Source organism: Liolophura sinensis, chromosome 11, assembly GCF_032854445.1.
Source record: "Liolophura sinensis isolate JHLJ2023 chromosome 11, CUHK_Ljap_v2, whole genome shotgun sequence".
NCBI classification, from domain to species: domain Eukaryota; kingdom Metazoa; phylum Mollusca; class Polyplacophora; order Chitonida; family Chitonidae; genus Liolophura; species Liolophura sinensis.
Genome location: NC_088305.1, coordinates 13,708,936 through 13,735,675, shown reverse-complemented (window position 1 = coordinate 13,735,675; position 26,740 = coordinate 13,708,936). Strand labels below are relative to the sequence as shown.

At 39.2% G+C, this 26,740-nt stretch overlaps 1 protein-coding gene across 1 annotated transcript; it reads right to left on the bottom strand.

The window, feature by feature from the left end:
* Positions 1–200: 200 nt before the first annotated feature.
* Positions 201–21,639, bottom strand: LOC135477540 (SWI/SNF-related matrix-associated actin-dependent regulator of chromatin subfamily A-like protein 1). Its single transcript, XM_064757683.1, has 17 exons — positions 21,324–21,639; positions 19,196–19,969; positions 18,729–18,779; positions 15,728–15,911; positions 13,539–13,689; positions 12,769–12,930; positions 12,284–12,349; positions 10,691–10,828; positions 9,160–9,239; positions 8,457–8,589; positions 8,166–8,236; positions 7,553–7,652; positions 6,066–6,251; positions 5,158–5,258; positions 4,108–4,195; positions 1,324–1,471; positions 201–540 (listed from the first exon to the last, which is right to left on the bottom strand). Exons 2-17 carry the CDS (start codon positions 19,947–19,949, stop codon positions 344–346), a joined length of 2,610 nt encoding a protein of 869 aa, XP_064613753.1. The 5' UTR covers positions 19,950–19,969; positions 21,324–21,639; the 3' UTR covers positions 201–343.
* Between the last annotated feature and the right edge of the window lie 5,101 nt (positions 21,640–26,740).

The window sequence follows — 26,740 nt, the reverse complement described above, 5'->3', positions numbered from 1 at the left end:
TCCTTGCTCTAACCTCTCAATAGTAATAGCCAAGGGAGGTAGCAACCAGATCAACTTTTGTCATGTCTTTGGGTCTGGCCCAAATAGGGTTTGTACCCAGCTCTTCTGACGTTGGGATTTTTGTAGTAATCACCTTGCACTTGCTTTATTTCAGTGTTTATTTTTTTGTTTATTCAACAATATGTGATAAGCTCTTTCAGAAAGTTTGTATATGAAATATCAAAATGAATTATAAAATTCACATAACTCGAAAAAAAAAATAGCACTTAAGTTTATACATGCATATACATCTATACAGACATAACATGAATGTTTTTAATGCCACAGTTCCTTCTTTCTCTCGTCACAGTTTTAATTTCTTGGCCTGTGGTTGTCCATTAGATTCTTCCCACTCAACGATATCATCCAGCCAATCACAATCATCCTCAATCTCATCTGACGCATCTGGTTGGTCAAACTTAATGTCACTCTGGTTGCCAATGGCAACACCTGTTTGCCGCTTGAAAAACTGACCGATCTTTGACTGTTTGGTCGGGCTCTCTAATAAGAAAACAAGGAAATACATGTACATGTTTAACTTAGATTTGGTAACAAGGCTGTCAAAGACCAGGGGCTGGATTCATGAAGCATACTTAGTGCTAAGTAGCCCTTAGCTAAGTGCACTTTACATCTCTACGATATATGGCATGGTAGTTAAGGGCAAACTTAGCTCAGCGAGCTTCCTGAAACCGGCCCCTCACCTATGGGAGGCGCACGAATGCAAACTTCAGCTCAAAGTCCTGACTTTGTGAATTTGGTAATTAATGGTAATTAATATGCACATACGGCATCAGCGTTGGAACAATCCCCTTGTGTCACTGTGCTTTATATGCATGGTCAATACCTGCAGTGCTATTTGAGATACTAACCATGACATTTGCTTTAACACTGATGCTTATATACAATACATACTAAGTCATGAATTTGGTAATTTACGGTAAGTAATATACACACAGCAAATCAATACTTGAATATCCCCGTGTCATTGTGCTCCACCTGTGTGCAAAACCTGGCACCATAAAGAAGGTAATATTTATTCATTTATTCAAGAATATTTCACTTATATGATGACGGCCAGCATTAAGGTGGGAAGAAACAGGGCAGAGCCTATAGGAAACCAATAACCATTTGCAGGTTGCTGAGGGACCTTCCAAGGACAGCCAGCATGAGATGGACAGGAACCTCAGTGGTGAAAGGCTAAGGATGGTAATAATTTGCATATCTCTTTTTTTACTTTTTTAGTTGATGTCATGATCATGTATTCACTCAGTAAGCTTCACTGACTTTTTGGATACTTGTCGGCTGGACTTGACTCTTTTTTAGGACTTGAACACACAACATCTCCAGTTATCTCCCCTTGTTCATCTGTGGCGCTGGAGTCTTCAAAGAAAGATTCCTCAAAAAACTTCCTCAAATCTTCCTGTTTAGAATTCTGCCAGGAAATTAAAATAGTTCAATTAACATGGTTGATAGACAAAAGGAGTACAACAAAGAACGCAATGTACATGGAATGATAGACGGTGGAGAATAAAGAACAAAAAATGGAATAGATATGGGGTAATGAAAGAAAGCAATAGGGTAGTTTCAAACTCTTTTATCGCTGAAGGTAAAAAAGTCTTACTGTATCATGTGACTTGCCAAAACGTTCGGCAATTATTCATGTTTACATCTCCTATAACATGGACTTCTAACAAAAGTCACAAAAAACGTTATTCAGGTGGAGGAACAATGGAGAAAACTGAGGAGCTGAACATTTCTAAACTTGAGACATTTCTAATGGAAAGAGGTGTCATTTGCACCTCTGGGACACAGTGAAATAAGTTAATTAATGTCAATAAAGGATACTGACATAGAGTTGATGTGATAGACAAATGGACAATAAGCAGCAAACGTTAAAATAGACATGTTGTGATAGACAATGGAGAATAAGCAGCAGAAGTTATAATAGACACGTGATAGACTATGGAGAATAAGCAGCAAATGTTATAATAGACATGTTGTGATAGACAATGGAGAATAAGCAGCAAATGTCATAACAGACATGTTGTGATAGACAATGGAGAATAAGCAGCAAATGTTATAACAGACATGTTGGGAAAGACAATGGAGAATAAGCAGCAAAAGATAAAATAGACATGTTGTGATAGACAATGGAGAATAAGCAGCAAATGTTATAACAGACATGTTGTGATAGACAATGGAGAATAAGCAGCAAATGTTATAACAGACATGTTGTGATAGACAATGGAGAATAAGCAGCAAATGTTATAACAGATGTTGTGATAGACAATGGAGAATAAGCAGCACATGTTATAACAGACATGTTGTGATAGACAATGGAGAATAAGCAGCACATGTTATAACAGACATGTTGTGATAGACAATGGAGAATAAGCAGCAAATGTTATAACAGACATGTTGTGATAGACAATGGAGAATAAGCAGCAAATGTTATAACAGATGTTGTGATAGACAATGGAGAATAAGCAGCAAATGTTATAACAGATGTTGTGACAGGCAATGGAGAATAAGCAGCAAATGTTATAACAGACATGTTGTGATAGACAATGGAGAATAAGCAGCAAATGTTATAACAGATGTTGTGATAGACAATGGAGAATAAGCAGCAAATGTTATAACAGATGTTGTGATAGACAATGGAGAATAAGCAGCACATGTTATAACAGACATGTTGTGATAGACAATGGAGAATAAGCAGCAAATGTTATAACAGATGTTGTGATAGGCAATGGAGAATAAGTAGCAAATGTTATAACAGGCATATTGTGATAGACAATGGAGAATAAGCAGCACATGTTATAACAGACATGTTGTGATAGACAATGGAGAATAAGCAGCAAATGTTATAACAGACATGTTGTGATAGACAATGGAGAATAAGCAGCAAATGTTATAACAGATGTTGTGATAGACAATGGAGAATAAGCAGCAAATGTTATAACAGACATGTTGTGATAGACAATGGAGAATAAGCAGCAAATGTTATAACAGACATGTGATAGACAATGGAGAATAAGCAGCACATGTTATAACACACATGTTGTGATAGACAATGGAGAATAAGCAGCAAATGTTATAACAGATGTTGTGATAGACAATGGAGAATAAGCAGCAAATGTTATAACAGATGTTGTGATAGGCAATGGAGAATAAGCAGCACATGTTATAACAGACATGTTGTGATAGACAATGGAGAATAAGCAGCAAATGTTATAACAGATGTTGTGATAGGCAATGGAGAATAAGCAGCAAATGTTATAACAGACATGTTGTGATAGGCAATGGAAAAAAGCAGCAAAAGTTATAATGTGGAATGAACAACAAAGAAACCAATTTACACAAGGTAATAGACAATGGAGAATAAAGGACAAAAAAGGGATATTTTGGAAAATATTGGACATTTCGAGGATCCTACATAAAATATAGGAAATCACAGGAAATATGGGAAAGCTGGGATCTCTGAGCCAAGTCCAACATGTTTTGGCCTAAGTTTACCTGGGTGAAAACAAGATAGAAAATCTAAAAAAAAGGGTTGCAGCCAAAAAAAACATGTATGTATAATACACATATCTACATATATCACAAAGTGAATACATGTAAATGCCCCCCAAACTGTCTCAATTTATATGACTGAAGTAGTTACAGTACAGTTTGAGTAATTTTACCAGTGTCATGAATTCTATGTTCAGTTTGAAAAGCTCACTTTGTTCTACCTTACTTTTCTGGAGTTTTTAATTTGTTCCTTTTGATTTATTATTTATTTGATTGGTGTTTTACGCCGTACTCAAGAATATTTCACTTATAAGATAGTGGTCAGCATTATGGTGGGAGGAAACTGGGCGCAGCCCGGGGAAAATCCACAACCACCCGCAGGTTGCTGTAAGACCTTCCCACGTACAGAAGGAGAGGGAGCCAGCATGAACTGGTCTTGAACACACAGCGACCACATTAGTGAGAGGCTCCCGGGTCATTGTGCCACGCTGGTTTGCTACCCACCTGGGTCACAGAGTCCCCCTTTGTTCCTATTGAAATCATTTCAATTCGTACCTGTTGATGACATGTGTCAGCCTCAGAGAAGTCTTCCTTGGACAAACCCACCTTACTCAGTACACTCAGCTTGTTCTGTACAAGCGGCCTGAAAACAGCCAAAACTTCACAGTGCATAATTTAAAAATAAATTTCTCCACTTTGTTATTATCTACACGTGCAATAAAATCTTAATTTTGGTGCTGAATTTCTCTTTTTCCAGCAGAGTATCATCCTAACTTTTAAACGAATCTCAAAACACCTTTCTAAGAATCAACAGAGCTCTCAGAAAATTCAGACAAACTTCTGCACCATAATCAAGGGCAAAATTTGAGATCATTAAATATACTTCTAAAATATTGTTTCGGGAAAACACTTCATTTTCTCATTGTTAATTAAATTCATGTATAAGGCACTTAAACTTTTGGGGCTATGAGACTATACCACTGGGGCGGGGTGAAGGGGGGGGGATTTGGTGATGAGTTTATTCATTTGACCTGATTGGTGTTTTATGCCATACTCAAGAATATTTCCCTTATACCACATGCGACAAGCATTATGGTGGGCGCAGACATTAACACATAAGACTGAAGATGAAACCAGCATAAGCTGGATTTGAACTCACAACGACCACATTGAAGAGAGGCTCCCAGGATTTGGTGGTTAGGTATGCCTCATGTTGATGTACATTAAACTGTGACGCTTTTAATACATCTGTAACATATTTGATTGATTGATTGATTGACTTACCGGCACTAAATGCCTTTCCCAAGAATTTTTGTAATTTTTGTACATAACAGCTGTCAGATTTATGAGTGCAGGAAACCGACCAGCCCTATAACATGTTTAAGTGTCACGCTTTCGAGCTTCCGTAGACAGGCGTGCCAGTTTGAATTGTGGTCCATGTTTGATTTTTATACACAATACATGATACAGATATAATTGTCATACACTGTCACACTCAGTTCTGAACTAACTGGAACATGAATACTTGTTTCCTGACTTCTTACCATACACATGCTGTCCACAGCCAGTTTAACACACCTTCCCACACGTTACACGAATCCTTACCATATATGGTCATCAGCTGTTCCAGGTGCGACTAGGTAATGAACGTTGACAGAGTCTTTCTGACCAATACGGTGGACACGATCTTCTGCTTGAACAAGAATCTGCATGTGGTAAAAAAAAAATTAATGAATCACTGTCTGTGATACTCTAATGTCATGTCTGTTACATATAAATGTATTCAAATCTGTTCCATTAGGATAGAAAATATTTATTTATTTAAATAAATCTGTTCGTGTATATTTGATTGGTTTTTTTTTGCACCAGCTTTAAGTCCTAGACCATACGTGGGAAGGTCTGGCAGCAATTTGCGGATGGTCGTGGGTTTCCACAGGACTCTGCCCAGTTTCCTCCCACCATAATGCTGGCCGTCGTCGTTTAAGTAAAATATTCTTGAGTATGGCGTAAAACACCAATGAAATAAATAAATAAATAAATCCTCGGACAGGTTCAGGTATATAATAAATAGGTCATTGTGAAGTGTTAGAAATCGGCATTGTACTCGTTCATGTTGTGTTGGAAATCGGCATTGTATTCATAAGTGTTGTGTTGGAAATCGGCATTGTACTCGCCTGTGTTGTGTTGGAAATCGGCAACAGCTCATAATGGTCAAAGATTAAACTCTCATTTCAAACTGTCAATATCCAGCTCATGCTGGCTTCCTCTCCGGCCGTAAGTGGGGAGGTCTTCCAGCAACCTGCAGATGGTTGTGGGTTTCCCCCGGGCTCTGCCCGGTTTCCTTCCGCCATAATGCTGGCTGCCATTGTATAAGTGAAATATTCTTGAGTACGGTGTAAATCACCAATCAAAAAATAACAAACTGTCAACAACATGTACATATAGTTCTAAACCAGATTTCTGTAATCAGTGCAAAATCTGATACAAAAGCAGTCATGTGACATACGGCTTACCCCAGGGTTCCAGAACAGTTCAGCAAACACGACTAGAGAGGCGGACGTCAGGTTGAGGCCTGCGTTGGCGGCTGTGATTGACAGCAATGCCACGCGCACGCTGTCATTGGTCTGAAATCTGTCACATTGAGACTTCCTCTGCTCTGAAGGTGTACGACCATCGATCCTGATAAAACAGCCACTTTCCTGTAGCAACAACAAAAGAAACAACTCTGTAAGCTTTAGCGCCATGAGTCGACTTCATTTACGAGAAAAGTTATGAAAAATTGATTTACGAAGTTTCTGGAAAGTGGCCCCTAAGACGTATGTACACTGACCCAGAAGTCTGGTGACCTTGCCTCAATGCATGGCATGCATTTTTACGTTTCATGCTTCTAAATTTGTTTCATCATGTGAAATATCTGTGAATATGTGGACATAAAAGGACATGAGTTTCTTCCTGCCATTCACTAAAAACCTATTTTCCATAACTACTTGTGACAACGACAACTTCAATAAAAACATTCAGTGCTTTCATTGATGGTGACATATTTCTAAAACAGAATCTTTTCTACCTATTCACAGAATCTTCTGACATTAGCGGAAACAAGGATTAAGAAGAATAACAGAATGATTACGGTTAAACGCCACACTGGCTATTTTCCAGCCATATTGTGGTGACAGAATAACAGAGTTTCTGTTCTTATCATTTTGAGAATGCAATAACACAGTTATCATATTTTCGTGAGACGTACATGGGAAGGTCTTCCAGCAACCTGCAGATGGTCATGGGTTTCCCCCGGGCTCTGCCCAGTTTCCACCCACCATAATGCTAGCTGCCGTCGTATAAGCGAAATATTCTTGAGTACGACGTAAAACACCGATCAAATGAATAAATAAATATTTTTGTGAGGTAGATGCTGTACTGCCCGATCCTAATGATATATCTTGCATGGATGTTAGCCGGAATATCCGTGCAGCATGGTTATAATAAATGAGGTAGATGGTGACATCATATGCCAATAAAACGGCCAAGACAGGCTCCTCATAATGGGCGTGGGATCCAACCATCATTCGCATAGGGATTTGTATAACAGGATCCACTTGTGAAAAGTAGTCTAAACTCTCAGTAGTCACTCTCTTTGTACTCTCAGGATAACCCTGTTATTTTCAAGTGGCAACATCCAATAGGCCCACACATGGTGTACGCAAGATAGAGATTGCGCTTTGGCTGTTCCCGCTATTTCGGCATGGGCCGACCAATATCTGTATGATCTACATAGGATCTGCACCACATCCGATCAGAATGCACCTTTGATGGGCGGAAGATATGCGTAGGATATATCATTAGTACTGGGCAGTAATTTCAAACAGACTTGAAAGAGAAATACTGATAGATGCTCAAGGCAGACATTTTTGAAACTCCCATTACCAATGATTGGAAATTCAAGGAATAAAGCAATGAGCAGAACCATATTTCCACACATACGTAGCAATATCTGGAATACCTTGTTGTCAAGGGCAGTTTCTAAGGCATCCAATAACTCCTGATGATGACCAAACAACAGAAATTTCTGACCACTCTCCAACAAATCCAAAACATAACCTCTGAAAAAATCAGGAACAATTCATTTCATAATTATTTGATTTTAACATTATACATGGCTAGAATCAGGATGTCTGAAACACCCCCTCTTCTGTCCCCTAACATTTCCATAAATAGATTAAAAGGTAATAAATACATCATGAAATACAGAACTTCATGTACAACATCATGATAAAGGAATGTGTCTTTAGCCTGCCCATTTAGCTGTATGCAGGAAAAGCATTCTTACCCCATTCCAGTTGTTGGTGAGTGAGTGAGTGAGTGAGTGAGTGAGTGCTTGGGGTTTAAAGTCGTATTTAACAATTTTCAGTCATATGATGATGAAGGAATCCTTAGATTGCATGTAATGTGTCTCCTTGTTGCAGGTCGGATTTCCACCGCTCTTTTATCTAGTGCTGCTTCAATGAGATGCTTTTACCAAAGGCAAGTAAGCCAACCCGCCGCAGCCATTATACTGATACGAGTCAACCAGTAGGTCTTTTACAGTAACTCCTGCAGGTGCCCTCCTTCCATACCTGACAGCGTCCACTTTAGCCTGAGCTGTATCATGGAAATATTCCAGCAGCATTTTTCTTCCCTTCATTCCCTGAAAAAGATATCATCATAATGGAAATAATCGAACAAGTTAACATATCAACATAAAATTCAGTCTGCAATGTTTCCAATGCAAGTGAAAAAGTCTTGAGTATGACGAGAAACACGACTCAAATAAATAAAATAAATAAATGAACCCTTCCAGAATCACGTAGCCATCCTTGAGTCATCATAAACCAATCTACCTAAACCACACACAGGTAGAGCGTTACCTTTAGCTTCTCAAAGTTCTCTGTGGTTGACGTTCTTTTCATTTCCTTCGATATTTTGATAGAAGAGGGATCCAACAGGACCATTTTGCGCAGCTTTGAAGGCAGCTGAGACAGGACTTCTTTCTTCAATCGTCTGGAAATAAATGGAAGAAGGAGTGATGTTTCAGCTCTTGCCTGAGAGTTTGCAGACAAGATTTCTTCCTTGGTTTCACAAGGTTCTGAAGACACCGGTAACACCGCTCTAACATGCAGTCTGTTTATTTACAGTTAATGACTCATAAATCATTAAATAGGACATTAAACCCCAAGGATTCATTCATTCATTCACAGCTTTACATCAGACAAACATGCAGTTAAAGACCTAAATAATTTTTTCACATTTACCTACATATGTCTGAGTAACCTACATGTCAACTGTAATAGATTTAGGTTTATGCATGTCTATTGGGTCTCAAATTATTTTTATATTTTGTACTAAAATTCTGAAAATCTTGAACCATTCAAATGGAAATATTTCATATTTATTTGATTTATTTTTGGGGGGAAATAAATGAGGTTTAACTTCGTCCTGATGAATATTTCATTTGTACAACGAGGGTCAGATTTATGAGTGGAAGTCCTTCACTATCAAAACTCTGAAGGGACCTGTTAATTTGATATAAACTTAACTTGTCATATACAAATAGAGTACAAGGTACCATACCTGATCATCAATTTCTCCTCCAGCAACAACTGTAACTCTCCCATGTTGGAACAGCCAGAGAAATCCCAACCCCAGGGTAACTACAACACAAACAACATTCAGTCACCTGGCTGATACACTAACTGTAACTCTCCCATGCTAGAACAGCAAGAGAAATCCCAACCCCAGGGTAACTACAACACCACCAACACTCAGTCACCTGGCTGATGCACTAACTGTAACTCTCCCATGCTAGAACAGCAAGAGAAATCCCAACCCAAGGGTAACTACAGCACAACCAACACCCAGTCACCTGGCTGATACACTAACTGTAATTCTTCCATGTTAGAACAGCCAGAGAAATCCCAACCCCAGGGTAGCTACAACACAAACAACACTCAGTCACCTGGCTGATACACTAACTGTAACTCTCCCATGTTAGAACAGCCAGAGAAATCCCAACCCCAGGGTAACTACAACACAAACAACACTCTGTCACCTGGCTGATACACTAACTGTAACTCTTCCATGTTGGAACAGCCAGAGAAATCCCAACCCCAGGGTAACTACAACACAAACAACACTCTGTCACCTGGCTGATACACTAACTGTAACTCTTCCATGTTAGAACAGCCAGAGAAATCCCAACCCCAGGGTAACTACAACACAAACAACACTCAGTCACCTGGCTGATACACTAACTGTAACTCTCCCATGTTGGAACAGCCAGAGAAATCCCAACCCCAGGGTAGCTACAACACAAACAACACTCAGTCACCTTGCTGATACACTAACTGTAACTCTTCCATGTTGGAACAGCCAGAGAAATCCCAACCCCAGGGTAACTACAACACAAACAACACTCTGTCACCTGGCTGATACACTAACTGTAACTCTTCCATGTTAGAACAGCCAGAGAAATCCCAACCCAAGGGTAACTACAACACAAACAACACTCAGTCACCTGGCTGATACACTAACTGTAACTCTCCCATGTTGGAACAGCCAGAGAAATCCCAACCCCAGGGTAGCTACAACACAAACAACACTCAGTCACCTTGCTGATACACTAACTGTAACTCTTCCATGTTGGAACAGCCAGAGAAATCCCAACCCCAGGGTAACTACAACACAAACAACACTCAGTCACCTGGCTGATACACTAACTGTAACTATCCCATGTTAGAACAGCCAGAGAAATCCCAACCCCAGGGTAACTACAGCACCACCAACACTCAGTCACCTGGCTGCTGCACTAACTGTAACTATCCCATGTTAGAACAGCCAGAGAAATCCCAACCCCATGGTAGCCACAACACAAAAACAACACATTAACTGTGTCTGTCAGTCTTCTATGATAGGAGAGAACCTTGTCTTCTATTTTCAAAACATTAACGCATAAAAATGTACTTTAAACGTACCTGCAACCACAACACGGTGTTTATTCCTATGTCATGGTTAATCAATATGCATAAAAAATATTCATTTTTTGGTTCAAAAGAACGCCACTTTAGATCATTACTTGTACGTGTATGTGTCAATCACACCTCACCTCCTTGCCATCGCAGTAGCGGACACCGAACTCATGGAACTTCATCAAGCCTGGACAGACGGCCACAATCTGGGTGTAGAGCTCGCTGGGGCGGGAGAGGGCGGGGGTGCCTGTCAGCAGGATCACTCTACGGGCAGCCTGCTCATAAGGTAACAAATACATTGTCACATAAATAACATATGCATTGTCACATAAATAGCAAATACATTGTCACATAAATTGTAAGTACCTTGTCACATAAATAGCAAATGCATTGTCATTAAATAGCAAATACATTGTCACATAAACAGCAAATACATTGTCACATAAAGAGCAAATACAGTCACTTTAATAGCAAAAGCATTGTCACATAAATAGCAAATAAATTGTCACATAAATAACAAATACTTGTCACATTAATAAGAAATACAGTGTCACATAAATAACAAATATATCGTCACATTAATTCCATAAATAACAAATTTATTGTCACATTAATAAGAAATATATTGTCACATAAATAACAAGTATTTGTCCCATTAATAACAAATATATTGTCACATAAATAACAAATATATTATCACATAAATAACAAATATTTGTCACATATGTAAGAAATACAGGTCATGTAAATAACAAATCCCTCAAAGAGGTCATGAAAGGCTTTTCCTCTACAATAATCCTTGTATGATTCCCAGCCTAAAAGATGCAGCCCGGTACATGTGTCCTGAGACCTCATAAAGTTCACATAGCTATTCAAGTAAACCCTTCACTACCATGACTGTAAATGTTGTAGAGTTGTGAAGTGCACTTTTATAGCTAAGAGCGCCTTAACACTAAGTATGCTTCTTGGAACCGATCATGGTCCTAGGACACCTTCACAAAATGTCCTATGGGGCCTCCGTGGCTCAGGTGGTTAGCACGCTAGCACAGCGTAATGACCAAGAAGCCTCTCACCAATGTGGTTGATGTGAGTTCAAGTCCAGCTCATGCTGGCTTCCTCTCCGACCGTACATGGGAAGGTCTCCCAGCAGCCTGCGGATGATCGTGGGCTACTCCCGGGCTGTGCCCAGTTTCCGCCTACCATAATGCTGGCTGCTGTCACATAAGTAAAATGTTCTTGAGTACGGCCTAACACAACAATCAAATATATAAATCAATCAAACAAAATGTCCCATATTCCAGGTAAGTAATTACATGATATGTAGATAAATATTAAACGTCCAGGGGTTCAGTCAAATTCATGTATTTGGTGTTTTAGGCCGTACTCAAGAATATTTCACTCATATGATGGCAACCAGCATTATGGTGGGAGGAAACCGTGCAAACTCCTGGAAAACCCACAGCCATCTGCAGGTTGCTGGAAGACCTTCTCAAGTCAGCATGAGGTGGGCTTAAACTTACAACCACCTTACTGGGGAGCGGCTCTTAGGTCATTATGGCTTGCTGGCACGCTAACCACCTCGGACACAGGTGCCACTGGTTTAAAATAAATGGGTTTAAGTCTTCTGTCTACAAGCAAAAACAATCTTGATCCAGGCAACATCTGGTTTGTCAGAACGATTAAAAGACCTGCACCTGAACACAAAATCCTTACACATCTGATACACCCACCTGCAGTAAGGGCATAGCTGCCTTAGTTCTGGCTGTCTTGATGTTTTTCAGCAAATGTGATTCATCCTTGAAAAACAGAACAATTCAAGTTTCTAGGTTATACACTATTACACTGTATTATTATTATATTAACTGGCAGACCACAGAGCAGAAATTAAACTTTTTATACTGGAAGGTTATGTTTTTACCATAAGTTCTACACTAGGGTGATTAGCTCAAACTTAATAAGAAATCCAAATTAAGTATTTATTTATTTGACTATAGTTTTTTGCCGTACTCAAGAATCCCAAATTTAGTATTTATTTATTTTGTTATTTTTTTGATTGGTGTTTTACGCCATATTCAAGAATATTTCAATTATAGGACGCCGGCCAGCATTATGGTGGGTGGAAAGCGGGGCAGAGCCCCGGGGGAAACTCACGACCGTCCACAGGTTACTGGCAGACTTTCCCACGCCAAATTTAATAAGAAGCCTTTGTCTTTACCATAATGATGACCTCAAAGTGCTTCTGTTTGAGTTCCTGTGCTTTGCGAGCCATTAAATCATAACTGATGACAACTACACGTGCTGAGGAAAACACATCCTTTGTAGTTGTTATCACAACAATGGACTGTGGATCGAGGCTTGGAACCCAGCGTCTCAGTTGCTGTGAAGAAAAAACAAAAAAGGCGTTCGACAACAGGTAAATAATTTTTATCAGTCAGCAGTTTTGTTTAGGTATCTGGTAAGTTGCAATGGTTTCTTCTTGTCTCTCTGTCAAGTTTCATCAATTCAATGAAATATTCTTCAGTGTGGCCAAAAAAAACAAAAAACAAAACAGAACAGCACAAAAATCAGGGTCGGTATACTAAATAAGTAGCTATGGCAAAAACTGAAAAAGATCTGGGATCACAAAATGTTCTTAAGACTTGCATCAAAATCTCAAATATCTTTAAAATTGTCATTTCTTACATAATCAGGTAAAAATATGTCTTGTCTGTAAATTCTGAGTAAGTAAAACAAATTTCAGCTAAAATAACGAAAAGGAACATAACCAGTTCAATAACTGAGATTTGGACGTAAGTCTAAGATGGCACTATGATCCTGGGACCAGAAGCTTATCTTAAATCTCTTACAACAATTCATACACATAGAAGTTAAAATACAAGCAGCTTGCTAAAATACAAATTAACTTTTGTTAGCAATATGTTCCAATAGCTCATATAGAATTCTCCATTTTTCAATTTAACATTCTGAAACTGACCAAGCACATACCTCAGCCCAGTCAAATCTAACAGATGAGGGGACAACCACTAAGAGTGGCCACTCGTGTCTGTAGTAAGAGGCCAGACAGATAGCCTGTATTGTTTTCCCTAAGCCCATGTCATCTGCTATCAACACACGGCCCTTCTTCCATACACCAAAACTGTAGTGACAGGAAAATAGTATGGGTTAATAACACAAAACAGATTCTTGCCAGTAAAATACAAAACGAAATTTACTGATGCATCGACAGCTTTTAGGGCTTCTTTCACTCTCTATTTGTATGAGTCTTCAGATTCACTTTTGAATGAATGAACGACCATTGTTTGAACTCCTCTTTGGTACTATTGGAGTCATAACACTGCAAGATTAATTATAGATGGCAAACATGTACAGGTAGTTTACATGTATGTTATAGATGTTTTCATACCAACGTCTTTATATTGAAGAGACTTACTGAAACAAATTTTTAGACAACAATTTTTTTATATATTCTTTATCATGCATTCTAACAAATTTTGTGGTAGTTCGTACAAGGTTTATTGAACTGTGTTCAACATTGATCCAATGGCCACCTATTCTCAACATTGATTTCCGTCTTCATTCAGTATCTATGTGATTTTTTTTCATCTGTTTTTCTCTTTCTGTGTCTATGTGATATCCTTCATTTGTGCTTAGAATGTCTGATAATATTTATTTTTTTATTTATTTGATTGGTGTTTTACGCCGTACTCAAGAATATTTCACTTATACGACGACGGCCAGCATTATGGTGGGTGGAAACTGGGCAGAGCCCGGGGGAAACCCACGACCATCCGCAGGTTTCTGAAAGACCTTCCCACGTACGGCCGGAAAGGAAGCCAGCATGAGTTGGACTTGAACTCATAGCAACCATCATTACCCTGCGCTGGGGCGCTAATCAACTGAGCCACGGAGGCCCCTGTATGATAATAAGACAAACCCAGAATATCGTGTTTACCAATGGTAAGGTGTTGTTGTTTTTTTTTTTAATCTTAGCAAAGATCATGGAATACCCCTGGGTTGTCAATCCTCTAAAATATGTGCGTCTATTTATAGCATGCGTCTTTACATGTTTCAGTACTTAAAGGTGAATTACAAAGACTATTAACCTAAAACTGAAAGTCATCTGAGTAAACACATGGTGATGCCTCTGTTACATTTTTCTAGTATTTTGCACACATATGTGCAACCTGTAGCTTATGCTTGGCCAGAAATAACCAGCAGCAATCCAGACATTTACTCAAAACACCATGGCTTGTTCCTCTTTGATTTTGGAATGTCGTGACATCAAAGTGAACGTGGTTCGTTCTTCTGGCCATACACAACATCACAAAAACTGCTACATTTTTTAAAAATATAAATAACAGGAATCACCAGTGACATTGCCAATTTTAGGGAAATAAAGGAAACCAAGCAACGGCCATTTTAGATACAGCGTTATGCTGGTCAATTGTAAAGATTTATATCAAAATAACTTATTCAATTATTTTCATAAAGAAAACGGACATAATCTTAGAACAATAACTTCAAGGCAAAGAACACATTAGCATGACGCCCATGTCAGATGAAAGGCCATTAAATATTGCCCCGGAAAATAGTTTGATTTATTTTTTCAGAATATATTTCGACCTAGTAAAATGCATTTGAAACTTTGGATCCTACTGTGGCCATTTCTGGCCATATTGGGACCAGTAATGTCACTTCAGCTTTCTACCACTTCACACACACAGACTGTTATATTCAAACATTCAAAATGCATATTCATTTAAAGCTATGAATGCATTTAACAAATGGACCTTGAAACAAACTATTCCAAGCCAACAATATTGCTGTGACGTCACTGATACCCTGCTGGTCCCAACAGACCACCATAGAATCCTGTGTTTTAAATGTATTTTAGTTGGTTGGAAAAATTCTTAAAAAAAAAATAAACCAAACTATTTTTCTGGGCAGTGTTAAATGCTCTTTTATCTGCTAAATACTTTAAACTAGTGTTTTCTTTGTCTTTAGGAAGCCTTCTGGAAGAAATTTTTTGGAAAATTCAAAGGTTTGCAGTTCCTCATTAAAAAAGCACAGTGGAGACAGCAAAAGCCAAATTCAAACAGGACATTTCAACTATGACAGATACCCCAGCCAGCCACAGCTATCCCCAGCTTTGTCACACTGAATTTTACATGTACCTAACACCTGTCCTCTGGAAAGGCATGAGCGAGTGTTGTAACACTGGATCCACCACAGCAAGGTCAGCCTCTGGGATTTGATTTGATGGATACTTTCCAGCAAACTGTGCCTTGAATATCGTTCTCACGGCAGTAGGTAGGGGCTCGATGTGCACATCTGGGCGCAGTCCTCGTAACTGCTGCACTGTAAACACACAGAGGCAGCTCATAAAGCCATACTGCTTGTTTCCATACTGTACATGCACTGTCATCAGACATATAGAGAGAGCAGCCACATCAGATCATAAAGCCATACTGCTTGTTTCCATACTGTACATGCACTGTCATCAGACATAGAGAGAGAGCAGCCACATCAGCTCATAAAGCCATACTGCTTGTTTCCATACTATACATGCACTGTCACCAGACATAGAGAGAGAGCAGACACATCAGCTCATAAAGCCATACTGCTTGTTTCCATACTGTACATGCACTGTCATCAGACATAGAGAGAGAGCAGCCACATCAGCTCATAAAGCCATACTGCTTGTCTCCATACTGTACATGTACTGTCATCAGACATAGAGAGAGAGCAGCCACATCAGATCATGAAGCCATACTGCTTGTTTCCATACTGTACATGCACTGTCACCAGACATAGAGAGAGAGCAGACACATCCGATCATAAAGCCATACTGCTTGTTTCCATACTGTACATGCACTGTCATCAGACATAGAGAGAGAGCAGCCACATCAGCTCATAAAGCCATACTGCTTGTCTCCATACTGTACATGTACTGTCATCAGACATAGAGAGAGAGCAGCCACATCAGATCATGAAGCCATACTGCTTGTTTCCATACTGTACATGTACTGTCACCAGACATAGAGAGAGAGCAGCCACATCAGCTCATAAAGCCATACTGCTTGTTTCCATACTGTACATGTACTGTCACCAGACATAGAGAGAGAGCAGACACATCAGCTCATAAAGCCATACTGCTTGTTTCCATACTGTACATGCACTGTCATCAGACATAGAGAGAGAGCAGCCACATCAGCTCATAAAGCCATACTGCTTGTCTCCATACTGTACATGTACTGTCATCAGACATAGAGAGAGAGCAGCCACATCAGATCATGAAGCCATACTGCTTGTTTCCATACTGTACATGCACTGTCATCAGACATAGAGAGAGAGCAGCCACATCAGCTCATAAAGCCATACTGCTTGTTTCCATACTGTACATGCACTGTCATCAGACATAGAGAGAGAGCAGCCACATCAGCTCATAAAGCCATACTGCTTGTCTCCATACTGTACATGTACTGTCATCAGACATAGAGAGAGAGCAGCCACATCAGATCATGAAGCCATACTGCTTGTTTCCATACTGTACATGTACTGTCACCAGACATATAGAGAGAGCAGCCACATCAGCTCATAAAGCCATACTGCTTGTTTCCATACTGTACATGCACTGTCATCAGACATAGAGAGAGAGCAGACACATCAGCTCATAAAGCCATACTGCTTGTTTCCATACTGTACATGCACTGTCATCAGACATAGAGAGAGAGCAGCCACATCAGCTCATAAAGCCATACTGCTTGTCTCCATACTGTACATGTACTGTCATCAGACATAGAGAGAGAGCAGCCACATCAGATCATGAAGCCATACTGCTTGTTTCCATACTGTACATGTACTGTCACCAGACATATAGAGAGAGCAGCCACATCAGCTCATAAAGCCATACTGCTTGTCTCCATACTGTACATGTACTGTCACCAGACATAGAGAGAGAGCAGCCACATCAGATCATGAAGCCATACTGCTTGTTTCCATACTGTACATGCACTGTCACCAGACATATAGAGAGAGCAGCCACATCAGCTCATAAAGCCATACTGCTTGTTTCCATACTATACATGTACTGTCACCAGACATATAGAGAGAGCAGACGCATCAGCTCATAAAGCCATACTGCTTGTCTCCATACTGTACATGTACTGTCATCAGACATAGAGAGAGAGCAGCCACATCAGATCATGAAGCCATACTGCTTGTTTCCATACTGTACATGCACTGTCACCAGACATAGAGAGAGAGCAGCCACATCAGCTCATAAAGCCATACTGCTTGTCTCCATACTGTACATGTACTGTCATCAGACATACAGAGAGAGCAGCCACATAAGATCATGAAGCCATACTGCTTGTTTCCATACTGTACATGCACTGTCACCAGACATAGAGAGACAGCAGACACATCAGCTCATAAAGCCATACTGCTTGTTTCCATACTATACATGCACTGTCACCAGACATATAGAGAGAGCAGACGCATCAGCTCATAAAGCCATACTGCTTGTTTCCATACTGTACATGCACTACAGAGAGAGCAACCACATCAGATCATTAAGCAATAATGTTTGTTTATTTGCATGTACATACACAGTATACTGTACAGACATGCATGTACATACACAGTATACTGTACACACACACATGTACATACACAGTATACTATACAGACAAACATGTACATACACAGTATACTAAACAGATATATGTGTACATGTACACTGAAGGTTAGCCACATCATTCAGAAAAATTAAGCTCTAGTATACTGAACATGTATTGCAGTCAGACATACATGTACAAAGCAGGTAGTCGCATTACATATCATTCAACATTAAATTCTGACAGATACAAGTGCAAGTAAGCCATGACTCTGAACTGTGCTCCAAATCTCAAATTACAGTACACGGTGGATTCACTCCAGCCATCTCAGTTTAGAAGTATGGGTGCAAAATGGCAATCAAGGGCTTTGTAGACTTAAAAGTACTTAATGCTTCATACAGGCTTTATACATTTAGGCTTACACCCATGATAGATGCATATAAATCTTTCTCTTGTTCACCTTGATGTTCTGATCACTGAGATATAAGTACATGCCATAACAGAGGTTCCTTAAGTCAGAGTTTGAAGGAAAACTTTGCGCTGAGGCAATACTTACTTAGTGCATCATGTTCTTCTAGCTTAAAGGACCACAGCCTGGTTGCCACATCTGTAATATTTATGATTTCAAAATATTGAGAAAACTGTAGATTTTTCTATACAGTCATATGAGTTTTTAAGGGCGAAAACTGCGCAACTATCTAAACTGCTGTCTACCCAGTTGATGCCCACAAAAATCTCGGCATTCATTTTGATTTTACTGCATTTATTTTTCTTTTATTGTTTTTCAATTTTCCAACATTCAATGCATTGTGTGGGATGTTAAATGCTAAATGCATTGTGTGGGATGAAAAAAGAAACTGTTGACGTCACAAATACAGTGCTCCATAAAGTTCAGCACACTATCTTACTCTGGCAAATAAATATTAAAAGAACTAAGACAAGTGAACATAGTTTTTATTTGTCTTTCCATTGATGCATTATAGTTTAATGTTTTCTTGCACATTAATGCAATTTACCACTCACCATACTGCCTTGTTTTCATAGTCTTAAACACTTCCACCATGGCTGTGTGAAATCCAACCTCGACCTTAAAATGTTCACGTGAACAAAGAACACATTTGCCCTTGATAGAATTGAACAGGTTTGGTTTTCCTGTCACATAAGCCAGAGTGTTCATGGCACTGTGTCGACTGTTCACATGACTCGCTCCTGTTGAAGCATAACTCTTTGTTACACCAAAGTTACCAGGCTTTGGCACTGTCGCCGTCAAACTTGATCGATTTTGTGCATTTTGTCCCGTCTTCGAGACAGTCCCGTAAAAAGTGGCAGACTTTGCAACAGCTGGAGCAGGTCTTACAACATTTCCGCTCGTCCCTGCACACGATAAAGACACACTTGATCCTGATGTCTTCTCAGGTACCGTTTTCTCAGAACCATTCCCCAGGCCCTGATTCTTTTCTGAAGTTTTTGTGCATGATGACAATTTGGATGTCATATTGGAGCCAGCCTGAGCCAGAGGTGTTGTGTCAACCCTCGACTGAGAACAGTCTTTACCAACACTGGCCTTATTCAACCACAATCCAGACCCAGCACTCATCTGTCTGGAACCTCCACAGTTGTCTCCCTTCCCCCTGTCCTGACCCTGTAGGTGGCGTTGAACTTGTACTGCTGAAGTTGCTTGCATCCCCATGTTGCCACGTCTCTCTGCTAGTCTGGCCAATGCCTTCTTTTTGTTCTCCTCTATCCTTAGTTTTTGCTGCTCCGTCAGGCCACTCATTGTCCATTCCTTGTTCTAGCCTGAAAAACACAAAATTATTAAGATTTCAACCTTACTGTACATTCAAATTGATACTTGTACATGAATGTATATGCTTGCAATCCTGTCTGGAAAACCAGTCATATGTGTACATGATACTGTATTAGATGCAGTGGACAACACTCAGAGAATTCTCAATACATGGTTTTAAAGATATCAGTTCAAGACAGCAATGACAAATTTTGATCTGGGGGACAGAGCTCCCTTTCTAAAATACTGTATATTTTCTTATCCAATTTTAGAACCTCCCCAACATTTCCCACGTGACAAAACTTCAAATTCATTTTTGCCAATCCATAGCTGAGGGGATCAAACTTTTTTTTTCACCAAAACTGGCTCCTGCTGTGCTTAAATCGATCAATGTAGACGCTAAAACACAGTGAAATTTTGAACAGGAAGCCACATTTGCCTTTTTGACCCTTTGCCAAGTGTTCTCCACGATGGAGACTTTTTAAAAGCTGCTCTACACAAATAAAAATTGGCCGCTGGGCAAGAAAAATTTGAAGAATTGTGGAAACTACTTTGCTCTGCATCATGTTAATGTGTGCAAATAGTCCATCTAGATGGACTCAGTGTGCCATTTTAAAATTCTGACATTCATCGTAACACTAAGTCCATTGCCAACTCTCCAACAAATTAGCGTATACCTGCGTACTCCTACTGGATGCAGTCAATACAAGTTCTTTTTTGTGCCTTTCTGAATTGAATTAAGAACATTAAAGTTGTTCTTGGAAACGGCAATCGAAATATAATAGTTTTCTTGAGGATTTCAATACCAAAACATAGTTGCAATTCAAACCCAGACGTAGGTCGTGTTAAACTTCAAAAAGGCTGTCCACGGCGAGGCACTTGGCACCGCAGAAGTTCTAGCAGTCAATGTAACCAACACGCAGCGAGTTAATTAGTTTCATAGGTGAGGATAGTAGATTACGAAAATATACCCGGTAGTATTAGAGATTCCACTATAAAATGAGCAGAGGAGGTGAGTTAGAGCCATAAGTGGGGAGGAGATACGAGTTTGAAATTTGTGCCATGTTTTCTGAGATGCGTTAGTGTTACGATGAATGTCAGAATTTTATAATATCACACGGAGTGCATCTTGATGGACTAGCGCGCAAAATGGACTAGAGCTCGCAAACATCGCTGCAAACAAGTTTTACTGGGGCGTGGACAAGAAATGGTCAGGATGAGAGTATCAGGAGCCGATTGCAGACCAAGAAATGTGTGAGTCTTTCGCGGCAAAGTCATATGCTGATTCGCATGGAATTAACTTTAATTAATCTTCAATATCAATCAAATTTTACTGAGTAAGCCGAAGACTTAAAGTGTACATACAGCGCATACAATACGAAGACCCCTGAAATATGAACCGCCCTGGGTAGTATTAAACTTAGGCAACTACGACCATAGCCACATAAATGTAACTGGAAAGCTTTCTCGTGATCAACACATTGAATCCCAAATGATGTTGTTGTTGTTGTTGTTTCTCGTCATCATCCAAAACTAGCTGCGGGCAATTTCCGTAAGACTCTATTGGGTTATTTCAATTCACGATTACGCTAATTGTTCATAGTTATGTCTGTGACAACGTCTTCCTGTATGCTATCAGCGTTTTCGATGCCCTCTGTCATTTCGATGAAACTGCTGTTTTTCACCGCGATTGCCATGTAGGAGAGAATATTTTACATGGTTGTCTCCCCTGATCCGCACATATTGAAAGCTGTATGTGGACAAACAGACAGTTAGTGTTTTGTCATTAATTTGTGACAGTCGCTGTGAATTTCAAATAGTTTTATCGCTTTTTCAAGGCCTGCGCAACAATATTTCGTCTCTATGATGGCAGTCAGGTTGAGAGTGGAGGAAACCATGGAGGGCCCCGGGGAAACCAGTGCACCTCATGCAATGTATATCTGACAAACCTCCTGGTGGAGAAGCCAGGAGAGGACTTCATTGAAACACACAACCTCACTGGAGAAGGATTAGTGGTTGGAATTAAGCCAGTTACACTAACCTGATGTACTGAAAGATGCAGGTCTCAGGGACATTTATATAGACAGTTGCCTAGTTATATTTATTTATTTATTAGATTGGTGTTTTATGCCGTACTCACAAATATTTCACTTATACAATGGCGGCCAGCATTATGGTCCGGAGGAAACCGAGGAGAGCCCAGGGAAAACCCACCACCATTCGCAGGTTGCTGGCAGACATGTACGGCCAGATAGCAAGCCAGCAAGAGTTTGACTTTATCTCACAACCACCGCATGGGTGAGATGTTTCTGGTCATTGCGTCCAGTTATAAGGCTGGACCTCTGCTACAATCATCTAGTAGTAGAGACATTCTTTTCATAAAGCTGCACAGACAGAAATCTCATGTGCTTCAATGATCAGTATGTGCTTTGCATACCAGTAAAATCTCCACCACTGACACAGCAGTCTTCCATTCAGAAGTGCAGAAATAAATTCTGCTATTTCTTAATTTACTACCAAGAAACCTTCATTTCAGTATTCTCTTCAATAGTGCAATACTTGTGAATAGTGGCAGGAAGCACTAAAGATGTCAAATAACCATGGTAGTTATTTGCATGTAACTTCTTGAAAGTTTCCACACAGTATCTCTACCCTTTTCTCAATCTTTTCAACTGGCCTGGATTGCACAGTTGGTAGAGTGTCTGCTTCTGGAACGATAAATCTGGGATCAATTCTCGGTCGAGTCACACCTAAGACCTTAACCTTAAGCTGTAACTTCCTCGCTTGGCATTCGGCATGAAGGGGATAGTGCAACGACTGGTTGACTCATATCAGTATAATGGCACGGGTGGGGTGGCTTACTTACCTTTGGTAAGTAGTCTCAGTGAAGCAGCACTAGATAAAAGAGTGAAGGAAATCCGTCCTGCAACAAGGATTCCTTCGTTGTCACATGACTGAAAAATTGTTAAGCACGACATTAAACCCCAGTCACTCACTCACTCACTCACTCAACCTTTTCGCATATGAAAGAGCAACTTCCATCCCCATGTATACATTTTTTTAATTTGATTTTGGAGATATTAGTTGAGTTGGCCAATCCTGGGGCTTCACAAAAAGTATAAATGTGTTAGTCTACACAGAATGATGCCCTCAGAATATGCCCAAAAAAACATCTTGCACACATGCGAAAAGGTTGAAGAATTACACTAATTGTACAATATGATTAAGTGAAACAGCAAAATTACATGATTGAATGTGAAATTTGGGTTTGGTCCAATCAAATCAGCAGACCATTGTCATAGATACAATACTCAAGGTCTGCTTTCCATTCACATAGATTTGACATTCGTTGATTGCTCCAAGATTTGAAACTGGATGACCCACCTCCACATTCCTCCTCAATCGATTGATAGATTGGTGTTCAAGGCTGTGCACAGTATGTATATATATATAAAGATGCATACAGTTGCATGTATATGTCATCAAAAGTACATTATCTTACGATAACTAAACTATAATAAACTCTTAACATATTGACCTTTTCAGTGTTTATTATCCACTTAATTGACAATTAACTGTTAACTGCCATATTATACTGCACACTGTAATCCATTCATTGTTGTATACACTGCCAAACTGATAGTAAAACCACATCATAAATATTTATTACAAGGCTTATCTTTTGAGACATGTTTGTTAATTATGCTTTTCTGGGAGCCTACTGTATACATGTATATACAGCCTCACTTCTCCTGAGGATGACTTAATTAAAGTCAAAATACTAAGATCATCAAAATGAATTCCTTCAGAGTTACTTTGCTTATTTATTATACTACATATGTAAGCTGTTCGGTGGATCTACTAGAAAGTGTTTTGCACTGATGCCACAATGATAATGTTTATGGATAGAAGAAACCACAGTGCTTTCTGTAAACCCAAACCTTCCCCTTATAAACCTCCTGACTTAAAGCTGTGGCTGAGTGGGAGCTTTGCTCCTAAACACAGCGTTACTGGTCAAGGGGACCACATCAGAAGCCTGAAGGTTAGAGCGCCCCCCTTGAAGTCGGAAGACACGAGATCAAACCTGGTCAGGTCATACCAGAGACTTTCAAAATGGTACTTGTTGCTGCCTGGCTTGGTGCTCAGCACTGACAGATTAAGATTAGAGCAACGAAACAAGACTGGTTCACACGGTGTTAGTGTAACGTGACTGGGTGGGGTGTCACGTTTGGTGTCTTTGGCAAGATATTTCAACGACAGCAGCACTTTAGCTGCATAGACTGGCCCTGCTACAAGAAGGCACTGTATATGTAGACACACCTAATGACTCCTCCTTGTCATACGACCCAAAAATTGTTAAGTACGACCCCAAGCATTCATTCATTAATTCACTCATTGGTCAAGTTCCTGGCAGTCCTGTACAGCTGGAGTATAAAGAAATTAAACTCTACAATAAATCGTCAGTAAAGATTTCACAAACACACTGTATCTAGTGAGCATAGAAAAAGATTTTAATGTCATTATTCGTTGGTCAACATATTCCATTATTGGGCGGAACAGATGAGAATCTATGGCATACAAACACTATAACATGATCCCTTCGTCTACTCTCCACTGGCGGAAGGTCCCACCCGAGTGCAGACCTAAAATCCTAAGTCACAAAAGTGGTCCACTTTCAATTACCGTCATTATACGAAACACAGTAAAAAGTTTTGACAAGGGAATACTTGCTGTATATATATAATATATATATATATACATGGAAAAGTGATACAGATTTATTATAAATGGAAATGAATATGTAATAGAATAGTCATGTAAATACAAAATAACAGGTCACAGCAAATTTGGCAATGCTAAGAGACATATTTTCATCAGTAAATAAAAAGTCATATATGATTTCGCATACAAGCAAATAGCCTTCAAACGTTTTGAATAGAAATACACAATTCTGAAGAACAATAAATGGAATGAAGTTATGTAACCCAGAAATAATAACCATAATCAATTGTGAGCCTTGCCATATAAATACTATATTTACCAACAACAAGAGAAAACTAACAAATAAATACCCCCCAAAAAACCATATACATTGGGTTACACACAATTTAAAAAAGAATAAATGTGTGCTGATGTAAGATTTATGAAGAGTAAAAGTAGAAAGCACTCCCACAGATTGCAAAATTAAAGAAAAGACAAGATACTCGATCACAGCACGTGGATTTCACATTCTACGGGTACTTCATAGCAGGAATCAGCACCCTTATGCATGTAATACTGGGAAACAAACATCGTTCAAAATTCTATGTGGGGGAAAATATAATACTGACTTGAGATGTACTGTTACATTCAGACAAAAAAATCATGTAATATATATCTGCTAGGTTTAATAGCACAAGTCATTATATATATATATATATATATATATATATATATATATATATATACATATACATATACATAAATACATGGGGTAAGCAAATATCGATTTGCCAAGAAGAGCAAACAAAAATAGGGATGAATAGTAATGCAGCTTTACAAAAACAACAACAACAAGAAATAACTGCCTCACATTCACGTGAAATAAGAATCCCCTTTTAATTATTAAAATGATTAATTCTTTTCTGAGACAAAACCCACGTACAAAGTGACTATTACTCAACATATAAATCTTCTACTGCTGTGTAAATAAATAACAACAAAATTGCACAATGATGTTTGACTAGGACATCAACTGTTGTTCATGAACTATTGAAGTTCAACACAAAAACTACTCAACTTATCTGCATCTCCAGTACACACAGTATGTGTACGCAGGATAATAGACATGCAACAACTCTCTGTTATGTCATACCCATCGAAGTGAATGAATATGAGCACTATAATGTGGTAACTGCAACGTACAACAAGGGCACTTGCAGTAATCTGGTATGAATATTTTATCAGATTCATTCTTCTGAAGACATTCTGCACAGGCAGAGTTGATGACTTCCATCAGGCAACAGAAACAAATTTCAACCGAGTCTTGTGTATCTGTTGGCATAAATTTGAAGCATTCATTCTAAATTAAAAATGATACCTAAATGGAATTGCCTTTTGGGCCCATGGCTCATTCTGCTCAAACTAGCTTCAAACACTTTCAAGCTTCATAAGTAAGCAGCTGGCTTAAGCTTCATGAGTAAGCAGCTGGCTAAAGCTTCATGAGTAAGCAGCTGACTTAAGATTCATAAGTAAGCAGCTGGCTTAAGCTTCAAGAGTAAGCAGCTGGCTTAAGCTTCAAGAGTAAGCAGCTGGCTTAAGCTTCAAGAGTAAGCAGCTGGCTTAAGCTTCATGTGTAAGCAGCTGGCTTAAGCTTCATGAGTAAGCAGCTGTCTGAAGCCTCATGAGTTTGCAGCTGGCATAAGATTCATGATTAAGCAGCGGGCTTAATCCTCATAAGTAAGCAGCTGGCTTGAGTTTCAAGAGTAAGCAGCTGGCTTAAACTGTGCATTAGATAGTTCACTTCAGAGGAGTTTCATCTAAACATAGATTAGATTTCATTTAGTTGACAGAAAGGGAATTTAGTTAGGGATCCAGTTACATGTTCTTTTGTTTCCTATTGCTTTTGGTTGAAAGAAATCTTAAACATATCCTTGCATGTGAAAATATTTCTGACAAGTTTTTAGTGATTCACCTTAGTCAGTTAGTGTGCTTGTAATATACATAGTTCTGGGAATGACTGGTATGTGATCCAGAAATGGAATGACAACAGTCGAACAACAACAACAACAGCATCATCATCA